At 41.6% G+C, this 12,400-nt stretch overlaps 1 protein-coding gene across 2 annotated transcripts in view; it reads left to right on the forward strand.

Moving 5' to 3' along the window:
* LRRC56 (leucine rich repeat containing 56) overlaps positions 1-9,719 on the forward strand; it is a 48,097-nt gene extending 38,378 nt beyond the window's left edge. Inside the window, exons 5-6 of one of the 2 annotated variants that reach the window (XR_012580847.1) lie at positions 1,020-1,135; positions 5,040-5,061. Coding sequence is in view for 1 of the 2 variants with exons in the window: in XM_074543260.1 (XP_074399361.1) it covers positions 9,588-9,618 (31 nt within the window). In the remaining variant the exon portion in view is untranslated. Of the gene's footprint in view, positions 1-1,019; positions 1,136-5,039; positions 5,062-9,587 lie in introns of those variants that run through there. The other variant, XM_074543260.1, reaches the window with a different exon arrangement.
* Positions 9,720-12,400: the final 2,681 nt, after the last annotated feature.

A 12,400-nucleotide genomic window follows, 5' to 3' on the forward strand; every position in this document is an offset into this window, starting at 1 on the left:
CCCTTTGGTTTATTAATAATATTTCCTCAAAATCAATTATAAATGCAAATTTTGGGGTTAAAAGTGGAAGTAGGGGAGTCTATGTTGATTTCTTGGCGCTTTGGGATTCTAAAAACATGATCTGATATTCAGTGTTTTGCAGGCAAGTATGTGTGTAGGAGCACATGTGGAGTAATTACTCTGGAGGACTCTGGTTTGGCAGCTCCAGGGGCTGTAGTCCTCTGTTTATCACAATCAAAGGTTATGATATGTACATCCCCACCCCATGCTCCATCTCTCTGCCTCAAACCTGTCTTGAATGAACCATAGCAGGGGTGAGCAGGATATATAATGGTTTTGGTTATTAATTCTTTGCCTTTCCTGTTAAGTTCCCAGCTTCCATGTCACTTGGGACAGGACACTTTTCCACTGGATTGGGATTATCCATTGTATTAATGGGAGCTATGTTTCTTCTACAGGGACTTCTTTTTCCTTCTATAAGCTCTTTGTTGTTTGTACATCACTGGAGCACTCCTGTGCTGCATCTTATTACCAACTGCCACCAGCCTTGTACAGAGTCTCATCTTTTTTCTTTCAGCCATCAAACTTTTCAACCCTACTTTCTATTTTTGGAATAGGTGCTGTAATTTTCTGTATGTTCATATCATGCCCAATGCAGGAGAATCCTTGTCCCTGACACGTGTCTCATTAATTTCAGCCTTGGTCAATGATTATTTTGGGAGGAGTGTTTTGTTACACTGCATGTATAATTATAGTGGATTTTCTCTCTTAATACCCTGATAAATTGGTTTGAAGAGTTTATTATTACATTAAAATAGTCTGCCATAGTGAATCATTATCAGAGTGCAGAGCCCCATTAATTCCATTTCAATAAAAGCCAATAGCTGTATCTCCCTAGTTTGGGCTGATCTCACCCTCTGCACTTAACACAAATGAAAATATGCCTGTGTGTACACTTGCACGCCATGATGGTCATGTGTGCTCAAACAACTCCTCACTTTGCTCTCACCCCCTCCAAGGTGGATGTGCCAGATGCTCTAGAGCTGCTCCCAGAGGAGACACTCCCATCTCTTGCAAGCTCTTAAGTTCTCGTCTCACCAGCCAAAATATTTCAGAAGAATTTTCAGAAATGCAGGTGCGTGCAGTTGTGAGGAGCAGCTTGCTTTGAGCTCCATGGCTGTTTCACCTCACAGCAGCCATGCTCTCAAGGGCAATTATCTCTATAGTATTTAACAAGGGAATTTTCTCTGATGCTGCAGAGTGAGTCATGCAGCTTCCAAAAGATTAGTTTGTTAGTTACTGAATAAAATGTTTGCAGATGTACTTTGCTATGATAACATCTCTGACTGGGGATGACTCATTACAGATGCAAGAGTAAAGATCTGCAGGGCCAAAATGTGACTTCATGATCCAGAATTTTAGGCTCCTCTAGCAGCTAGCATGACCCCAGTGTCAGCAAGAGGAATTTGGTTCTGCAGTAGAGCCCAAAGGGGAAAAAGTCCTTTTGCCTCTTCTCCTCACTGCCTCTGCATTAGCGGGGAAGGAGAGGTGGCAGTCCTTTGCTCTTCATAAGAGCTGGAGTGCCCTTCTTGAGGGGCAGGAGAAGAGATATCTTGGGCTGCTAAGTCTCTTCCCTTAGAGACAGCAAAACTGGGCCAGGTCATACCAAACAGTACAACAAAGTTCATGCTTTCTTAGTATTTTTTTCCTTGAATTAAAGATGAGCTTTGGGACAGCCAACTTCAGCCTTGTAAGAAACCACTTCCCATTAGCTTCCATATTTTTTCTATTCAGAAATGTCTGTTTAAGCATTTTTTTAATAACAAAACCCTGCTATCACACACTGGGTTGCATTGCAAACATGCAGTCGTTCTGCCTTTTGCAAGTACCCAAGACATGGGATGTACAACCTAATTCCTTCTTCTGGAATACAAATCCTCATCAACTTTGATTAGTATTAACCTTGAAAGTGCTATTCCTGACTCATGCCAGTTAGCTGTAGGAGAGTCAGAGCTGCAACCCATGAATGAAACTGGAATGGATTTGAGACTAAGCTTAGTAGCACAAATTGTGAGGAGTAAGGTAAGTAGGCTTTAGAAGTCATTTCAGTTTGGGTCTTCTGATGGTGTGCACAGCAGGAGGAATGCTTTAAGGACTTGTTAGTTAATAATTCCTAGTGAGTGTGCCCCATGCATGAACTAGCACACAGTGTGAGTAGGATTGACCCTGTCTGTGTGCACTGGGTTTAACCGCAGCCAGCTCTGGAACAGAAAACTGTGACAAAGAGAAATAGGATTTAACTCTGGAAGTCCTAGACTTGTGAATGTAAGCAGGGAACTGCTTCCACAAATGCATGGAGTGATCAAGGACTATAGGGAATAAGTGTTTGTTCTTGGGAACCTGTGTAAAAATTGCTTGGGAATTAATCTTCTGCTTTGCTTTGGCATTCTTTATATTGACAGAGAAACATTAGGAACAAGCATATTGCTGCAATCTCCTTCTGTGGCAAAAACTCTTCAGTTAAAAATTCAAGACAAATTAAAAATGGGAATAAAGTCCATTCACCAAATCTTACTCTACCATATGTAGAGTAATCAGGTTAGGATTGTCTTCAGTTTTGCTAGCCTAATAAACAGAACATCTATCAGAAACACTGTTTCAATGACACAAAAATGAGAGTGACTACTTCCCTTTATCTCTGTTCAGTACTTTACAGAAGAGAAAATTCCGCACCAAAATTAGCCCAAAATTTGAAAATCTAATCAATGCTTGAAGAGGGTCATGAAATGAGCAGTGCAATCCCTTCACGTTATTCCTAATGCCATATTTGTGTTTAAGGGTGTGTTGGCCTTGCAACATGGTAGGTTCTGTTTTTGTAATTTAATTTAATTTCTTTCTTATTATAGGCATGCTGCTTGCAAATCTAATAATAAATTTTCAGTAAATATTACTTTGGGAGGCATCTGTTCCTTAAGGAAGCCTTAGAACCAGTTTTTGTTTTATTTAGGAAATAGACACGATGTAAATAGACCCTGGAAGATCTTGTGCAAGGCCAGGGATGTGGTGATATGAATTTGGCTTTCTTTATCCTCATGTCACTAGAGGCAAGCTTCCTGAATGCACAAAATTCACTGCAGGTGTTGTGGTTCATATCAGTTGCGGATTTTCTCCTCAAGGGAAGAGTAGCCTTAGATGGAAAGAGATGTTCAATGAGACTGAGATTTTTCTTTTTTGCTTGGTTCTGGCCATTGAGTCAGCTGCAATGTTTGTACCTCAAAAGCTGTAAAATGTAACATAAATACATTGTGTGGTGTTTCCATTGTGAGCTTATTTAAATGGGCAGCATCCAGGGCAGGGGTAGTTCAAGACACCCAGTGCCTGCAGCCCCTGCAGTGGTAGGGGATGGATGAAGTCAGATAGGTCTGAATGATGTCCATGGACATACCAGTCCCTAGGAGGCAGAGGGATGGAAACCCCCAGTTTCACCTAGAAATTCCCATTCAACCCTGTATTTGCCCCCTCACAGAAGAGAGGGACCTGAGGATATTTCTCCTTGCACTTATCCTTTATTGAGGCTTACACAGGTTCCTTTCTCCTGACAAGGCCCTTCCCAAGCATTTAGATAGTAGAGAAACAACAAAAAAAATACAGATAAGAATGTGACTATCCCCACTCATAAAAGCACTCCTTCCTGACCTCTGGGACTGGCTGGATGCCCTGCTGAAGCAAGCAGCTTGACTGCAGGGAATCCCCTGTAGTCTGTAGCTGCAAAGCTGTACCAGAGTTGCATGAGGCTCAGAGGGCAATGCAAAGCTGGGCTTGTTGCCTGTCATCCACAAAGAGAAAACATGAGTACAGAAAGTGTTACCTTGATATTTTAAGATTATAAGGGCCCCTATTACTTATCTGTTTTGCAATTTTCTGTAGAAAACTTACTACTCTCTGTATTATATGAATTAATTAAACTTACTACTCTCTGTAATATAAGAATGAATATTGTGAGAGATACCTAATCCAAAATTTTGAGGTCAAATAATCTCTATTTAAGAACTATTTTAACTTTTTATGTGGTCCTGAGAAACTTGCCTGGCTTGAGTACGGGTGTTGGACAAGATGGCCTTCCTTCCAACTCAGCCATGAACTCCATGCTAGTCTCTACCTCCTCTGATAAACTGTCTTTGAATTTAGTTACCCACTGTTTAAATCTTTATTATTCTTTAATACTCTGATATTTGGCTACAGTCGAAAACTTCCGAGCTTTAGTTGGTTTGGGATTTGATAAAGTGTTGTATTTTGTTTATGTTAGACTAGTGGCTTTATGCAACTCAGTGTTACCAAAGATGGCAGGTGATTAAAGCCCCATTTTGATTTGCCACCCTTTTTGTGTTATCTTTGTATTGTGCAGCACTGTAATGTCAGTGGGATATTACATGTGTGTGGACTCAAGCAGGTCAGTGTATGATTTTTCTGGGTTATGACCAGAAAGTTAAAAGTTCATATAAATGATCCCTTATTGACATTTTGCTACACCCAAAGGGTGGAAAAATAGGATGGAAAGGACTATAATTTTCTGCTGATTCAAAAAATGATTTTGACAAAAGTATTATTCCTTTCAACTGCAAAATCAGAAGAGAGGTAAATCTGTAAGAGGAACAGAGTGAGACTGACCATGCAGTCAGCTCAGATATATTAATTTGGGTTATATGAGTGCAGCCAATGATGCCAGCATAGGAAAACCCCACTTGATTCTTGACAATTACCTGTGACTTATGGCAGAATTACCATGATGTAGCTTTTGGAACAATCTTAATCAAACAGGACTAGGGTGACATGTTGTCATGCAAGAACAAAGATGACAGTGGGATAAGTAAAGAGGGGTATCATTTTATTTCCCACCTTCAAGGGTGAACATTTTTAATGGAATATTTTGTAAACAATGTGAGCTGTGAAGGAAGTAGCAGTGGTTTAGTATTAGGAAAAAGAAAGCAAGTCTTGATTTTTTTACTCATTGAAATAGAGCTAGAATTGTTTTTTATAAGGGATCTTGGAACATCATTGTCCCGTCTCCGTGTCCTGTGGATGGCTCGGTGTGGGCTGTCAGATTTAGATGGGATCTCTTCCTTCAGCTCTCTAAAAGTAAGTATAGATGTGTCCTACCAAATGGCAATCTCAGATCTATCTTCAGTTGATATTTTTTACTTTTAGTCTTCATTCTCCTCAACTCTTGCTTTTCTGGCTGGCTTTGGTTTGATGCCTTGAATTGTGTGTGTTAGTTTAAAAGATGCTACAATATAACTTTTGAAATGAGGTGTAACTCTCAGGTCTGATCCTGAGTATGCCTAAAGCAGTATATGGCTAAATTAGCTCATATTATTAAAGGCTGCAACAGCCACACTATAAAATGTTCACTACCTTGCTAGTTTCATCTTATAACATTTAGTATTTCAAGTATTAAAAAAAATTTTGCAGAGCCTCAGTGTTACTTGTGCAAGCCTGTGGTTTACATGTTTATTCTGTTTACTTCTGCTGAGGAACTCTACATTGCTTACAACAATATCTCTGACCTGAGCCAGCTGACCTGGCTGGATCACCTGGAGGTTTTGGACCTGGAAGGGAACAATATTGAGGACATCAACCAGGTGCAGTACCTGCAACTTTGTTGCAAGCTAAGCCACCTGACAGTGGAGGGCAACCTTATTTGCCTGAAGCCAAATGCAGAATCTGCAGAGGTGAGGACTTGGTTTGCACATATTGTGTTATTTTTTTGTCAGTACTTTTTAACTGTGAGTTGGAAATGAGAAACGTTTCTGTATCTTCCTATTGCATCATTCTCAATGATGCCACAGGATGCATTTCCCACCTTTAATTTCCGTTGATTTTGTGGTATCATTAGTATGATCTCCAGGATGACCACAAGACTGCTAGTAAAGACTCACACCTATTTCCCAGCAATATGAGGGAAAACTTCTTGGAGTATGAGCACTGGAACAGGTGTCCCAGGGAGGCTGTGGAGTCTCCTCCCCTGGAGATACTGTAAACCCATCTGGCTGTGATCCTATGCAGCCTGCTCCAGGTGAACCTGCTTTAGCAGGGAGGCCGGACTGGGTGATCTTAAGAAGTAGTTTCCAACCCCAACCATTCAGTGGTTCCGTGGTGAGACACCAGTTTTTGAGGGTTTTGCATTTCTTTTGGAGGCTCTCCAGTCCAAAAGCAAATCCTCCAATGCCACCATGCTCAGAAGTTGAGCCCTCAGAAGAACAGTGCTTGAGGTAACTAGCAAAAGCCATAATATTGGAACTACTTGTTACCCTTTCCCCTGAAAGCTTAAAATCAAATGACCAAGAAGACCTTCAGAAAAAGCTGAAGATGCAAAAGTGATTCACATCTTACATACTAAAATGATGGAATAGTTTCTGCTGAGGTATTTTGTTGAAGGCATGAAAGAGCCTCTGTGTCACAAAGCTGGAAACACAATAATACGTTATCTGATTCGGGTTTCAGGGCACTCAACAAACAAAGCAAGGGAGATCTAATTCTACATGAACAGCCTCAGAGCTGTATTACTCTCTTTGACTTTCTCCTACTTCATAAAAAAGCGTTGTTGGGATATTAAAACACCAACATATTTGCCATCCAGGTCTTTTGGAAGGTCTGTGAACACACACAGAGTTATGTAAAACACAGGTCTCACTAAGGATGGTGCAATTCCCAATGGCACCATAAACAGCTTGTAATGCAGATCCAAAATCAGAGCTGATGCTGTTATCCCACTGTAACATATTCTATAGCTTTTCTGTGTATTTTAAAGAAGTTATGTTGATGCTGTTAATTTGCCTAAAAGGTTGGGTTTGATATTTTTCCTGGACTTAGACTTGAAAACACTAAAACTCAATCATGCAACAGGCATATATTTTAAATCTTGGCACTTCTTAAATATATGAGTTAATAGCATTTTTCAGATGCAATTGTTGGCTTGATCTTATTGTTCAGTAAAAGGGGCCATGGAAGGTAGCTCTTTTGCTGTCATAGTTTTCCTCTCTGGGATTCAAAAGAAAATATTATATACTTGCCTTTCTAGTTTAAAGTGGTGGAATTATCCTTAAGGGACCACATTGTAACTGCTTGTAACCAAAGTGATTTCTCCATTTTGGAACATTTCTCCCTTGTGGAAGATACAATGATGACAGGAAAAACATATTCCTGCAGTAAGGAAGCACTGCCTGCTTGTGATGGACAAGGCATGCCTCCTTACTCTTTCTGCTCCCAAGGAGATAAATACATCTACTGACACTTCATATCATAGCTTCCTACCATGGAAATGGTGCAGTGTATCCTAACAGCACAGAAGATCTGATGCTACTCCCTTGTTGTTCCTGCTCAATGAAAGTGGGATTTTTGGGGGATTTGACATCTTCAGTCTTTAAGTGTACTTGTAATGGAGAAATGTCAGATTTCCCTTGGGCTGTTCAGGTGAAATGAGTCCTTGGGATGCTTTGCATGTTGTCCCATCATGGCAGTACAAAGAGCAGTGGTATGTGGTGGTGTGCCCTCCTGCTCTTCTCCGTGCAGACTGGCTGTCTCTACTCCTGTGCAAGAAGGTGCTAAGATCTGATCAGTGAGAGATGCTTCTACCCGAGTTACAGTGCAAACCTTATGCCAAAGTCAATGATACAGATTTTATTTAACAGTAAATGTGAGGTAGAAAAATAAAAAGAAATGGAAAAGAGAGGAGAGAGAAGAATATTGTCACCACCCATGGATCCAGTGGCATCCCTGTTGATCATTCTTCAGCTTGGACTTCTTGGTGGTAGGGTCCCAACATAATTCAAAACTTTTCATTCTTTACCCATTTTAGCAAACAAAGGAATTAAGCATTAATTGGCTGCACGGATCTCTTATGCTATTGGGTAAATTATTATCTCTTGTGTCTAATGCTAATTAGTCCACATGCTTTGTCTTTCTTTTCTTTTGAGCCAATGATCACAAGGTTCCTCTGTCAAAATTACCTTATACCTAGTGGGAACTGATTTTAGCAGAGTTGCTGGTTTGCCTTTCCTTGTGGCCTGTAAATTCTGCATTTTTTTGTTTCCGTTATCAGTGATACATTCTTCCCAGCTTTGTTAGCCTTCCCCTAAGTGTGAGATAACACTCAGACAATAGCACCACCTTTGTCTTATCTACAGTCCAAGTTCCAGGTATCCACAGAGGAATATCTGGGGCGGCTTCAAGTGGTCATTGGTGGTCGCAGATGTGAATTTGTCCAGGGAATCAGCACAAAGGTGTATTTTACACTGAGCTGTAGCAGAGGCAGGCTGTGAGTTCGCTGCAGTCTCCCGCCCAGTCTCTGTGTTGGGAAGATGCTTTGCTCTCAGGTGGTTACAAAGTGGGGCCTGCCCTTCATTGCTGAGAGCTTCTCCATGGACTTTGTTGCTTTCTTGATTTCAGTGGATGTTTGCATTCTTTTAGTGTATAGGAAAGCCATTTAGAAAAGAGTATATGTGGGCTTACTTTGGTGTGCCCTTGATGGCCAACTCTAATTCCTCAAGCTCCTTCTTGTAGTCTGGCCCTTGCTAAAGGTCTGTAAAAGCTCTCCTATTTATTTACTTTTAATCTACAGAATGGTCCAGCTAAATTTACTGCTCTTTCTTCAGATGGCCTGTTTGCTCCCTGTAATTTGATTTTCAGATGAGCTCATCTTCCCCTGTTATCTAAACCAAGAGCAACAACTTGATGATAAATTCTGCAGCCTCTGTAGCTGAAATGTAGCATGAGCATGATTCTTCTCTCCAACAGGACATGGCTGGGAATTGGCTGTAGCTGAGAATGGTTGACTCAGTTTCTAAATTAAGATTAAAGACTTAGTTTGCGAAAATTAGTGTCTGCCTCTTAACAAAAACTAGCACATTTTGTTTGGTGAGTTCCCTCTGCCAACATCAGTGCTGCATCATGCAGAGAGAGGGGGCATCCAAGCAACCAAACCCCACAGAAAGGTTTCTGTTTATGACCACTCTGTATTGAATGAGGACTTGGCTTTGAGGAGGTTTCTAATATTTCTTGCATTATCCTGAAAAGCATAAGATCTGCCTGGGTGAAGCAATTGATTGGTGGGTAGGGTTCCATTTGTATTCTGCCACTATCAATGCACTCTTGCCTTATACTTTTTTTACTGTGTGCCTAAAACCACAATCTTTGGAAGTGCTCTTTCTTTCTCCATCAGCAGGTGTAGCAACACTCATATTTCAAGCCTTTCTATCACCTGAGTATTGAGGCAAACACCAGAGAATCACAAAAGCAGGGAGACAGATTGGCTGAATACTGAGGGAGCCCAGGCTTTCCATGGGCATCAGTGGTGTTTTTGCTTTTGCACATTACACATGATATAACAAAGACAAATGGCAAATTGTCAGTGGGTAAACAACAGAGGAGCCTTTAGGTGAAGGCTGTGTCTTTGCAGTCCTCTGGACATTTTCATGATCAATTCAAGTAGAAATTATGCGAGGAGCATTTCAAATTGTATGGCAGTCATAGAAATTGACAGTATTAACACAGACTGTTAAATAAACTGACCACTTTCTCAATTTCTCCAGGACCCAGACTATAATTACAGAGCAGAAGTAAAAAAACTCATTCCCCACTTGAAGTATTTGGATGGGATACCAGCAAGCCAGACTACTCTCCTTCCTTCCAAGAAGGTGCATGAAGATTCTCTAATCATCAAGGAATCCATCAAGGAAGGTGGTTTAGCCAAAGACATTTCATTGTTAGGTATGACAGGTTTCTTGTTGGGGTTCATTTTTCAAGTTATGATGTCGAAAAAAAGAAAGACAAAGAGCAAGGCAACCTCTTTAAAGCCTATCTTTACTTATAGTGAAGGAACAAAGGATGTTGTTTTCTTCACCTGGAAAGTAAGAAAGCTGGAATTCAGCTGAAAACAGCACAGATTTAAATGGAAGTTGTCCTAAACTGGGCATCAAGATCAAAAATGCAGACAACTTCTAGAGCATCAAGCAAATATAGCAGTAGCTGGGAGTCTGTACTTAGGACTTGTTCTGCATGATGGGAAGAAGCAAAGCTTGGAAAGGAATGTTTCAACAACAGCTGTTCATGGCTCTTTCCATGGTAACAGTCAATCCCATGTAGCATGGATGTGGTAGGATTTCCTATTCCAGTTTAATAATAGGAAAGGCAATCTGGTTACCACCCTTCAGTGGTAGCAACATCTGAGAAAGATTGCATGGTCTTGAAAGAAAGAATCTGTTCCACTTTCTTTGTTATTAGATTAAGTTCATTACATTCATTAGTAGAGAATAAATGGTTTGAAAGTAAATCTGTTGTCCCCCTGCCTGCAGCCTTGGTAATAGTTCAGATGTCCATGCTTTTACGTGTCATGCTACATGCACTTTATCACATACTATTAAATATTGCAAAGTATTTCCTATAACTGCTCATGTTGCTTCCCATTAGTGTGGGCAATGCAGTTGGCTTCCCAGCCCCCTCCCCAGGTTGTGGTTTGCCTGCCAACTGCGCTCCATTAAAAATTTAGTTTGTTTTGGAATAAGTACATACATTTGTCATTTATTGAATCCCTATGGGTCCAAATCATTAGTTGTAATAGTAGTCATGGTAGGGAAAAAATCCATTAAAATCTGATCCTTCAGTGATCGTGCTTTGGCAACATCACCTGAGGTTCAGAAAACTAGTTAACAAAGTTTGCTGACAGAAGCAGTAGGGCAGAGTACAAAATTGTTAATTCATCTTATTCCCTGGTGTAACCAGGCTTATATTCTTACTGGCAGCTCTAAACCAGTAAGTTCATACAGTCAGGTTCAGACATCCCAGTACATTTTTCTTTCCAGTAGCAATGTTGATTTGGGTACTTTCACATGGAGTGTATTTCAGGGGTTCATATTAACAGCTGTGCCCAAGATGTATTAAAGGTCCCTAACACTCAACTCTTAAGGAAATGGCCATATCATCACAGAGCTGATGCCTCACTTTGGAGCTGGTAGATGTTCAGCACTTTAAAAAGCACGTTATTCATCTGGGCACTGGAATGACATTCTCTGTCCCATTGGTTGTTGGCTGCATATGCTGCTCTTAGAGCTGTGCTGTGCTCCCAGGACAGGCAGCAGTTGGGCAGGTAAGAGGACAAGGCTCTGTCTGCCTTTGCTAGTTTTTGTATAATCCTTCCTGTCCTGTAGCATTACAAAAACAATTTTCACCTTTCTTTCTGTGGAAGAGAACTATCTGTCTCTGAGGCAGTACTGGAAAAATCTATCACTGCCATTCTCAGATTTTTGTAACTCCTGGTACAGTTTCTCCTGTTTGACTGGTGGCTCTGGTAAGGTGTCCATCGCCATCTGCATTGTGCCAGGGCATTTAAGCAATGTATTTAAGGACTGGGGCCTAGGCTGTGCCTGCAGCAAGTCTGGAATGGTTGCCCTGTGGGCAGGTGGGCAGCAAATGAGAGGCAGCTTACAGTTAGCCTGGGCATGCAGGCAGGGAAAGTGCAGAGCCCTGGATGTGTCCAGGCTCCCCTGTGGGACAGCCAGAGGTGGGTGGTGAGCACAGAGCAGTTCCTGACCCATAACCCCAGCAGTCTGTCTCTGGTGCCCTGAAGCAGAAGAAGAGTGGGAAGGGATATCAGTTTAGTTAGGGATCCCCGGATTCTGCCATGACTGGGCAGCGCTGGAAGACCTCCTTCCCTAGGCTGGACCCATTCCAGCATGTTTCTTGTAGCTGCTGTTACATATTCTCTGTCCTCTATAGCTCCAGGTGTGCAGCAGCAATTGCCATATTGGCAAGGTACGGTGATGGTGTGGTTTGAAGCCTTGCATAACTGTGCTTACACTAATGAAATCTCTCTTCTAGATCCATATCTTGGGGAAGTAGCAAAGCAGTCTGAATGCAGCCCAAAACCCCCAACAACTTCCAGACCTGGAAATGCACAGAGTTCTGCTAATGCAGGGACTTCTCGTGATGCCAGCCTCTTGGGCGGTGGCTGTCCTCTTCCAGATCCCACTGTTTTTCCTGATAAGCTGTTCACAAAAGATGACTCCAGTGATTTGACACATGGTAATGTATGTTTTTTTAATCCTGTTCTTTCCCACACCTCCACCTCCTTCTGAATGTTATTACTGATGAAAGCCAGGGTGCTTTGAATACCACCCACCCATGCCACTGCTAATCAGGTTTAGCATATGTTGTCTTCCACGAGACTCACCTGCTCTAGCGTAGGCTTTCCTTTATTTCCCCTTGCAGCACAAGGTGCAAGTCACCTGCACTGCCCATCCTCAGCCTCAGCCCCCTGCCCCCATGTGCTGCTGTCCCTTTTCACAGCCCCATACTGCAGTGCTGCTCCCCTTCCAGACCTCTTTGCAGCTGTCCTGCTCGAGTAACA

Source organism: Zonotrichia albicollis, chromosome 6, assembly GCF_047830755.1.
Source record: "Zonotrichia albicollis isolate bZonAlb1 chromosome 6, bZonAlb1.hap1, whole genome shotgun sequence".
NCBI lineage: Eukaryota > Metazoa > Chordata > Aves > Passeriformes > Passerellidae > Zonotrichia > Zonotrichia albicollis.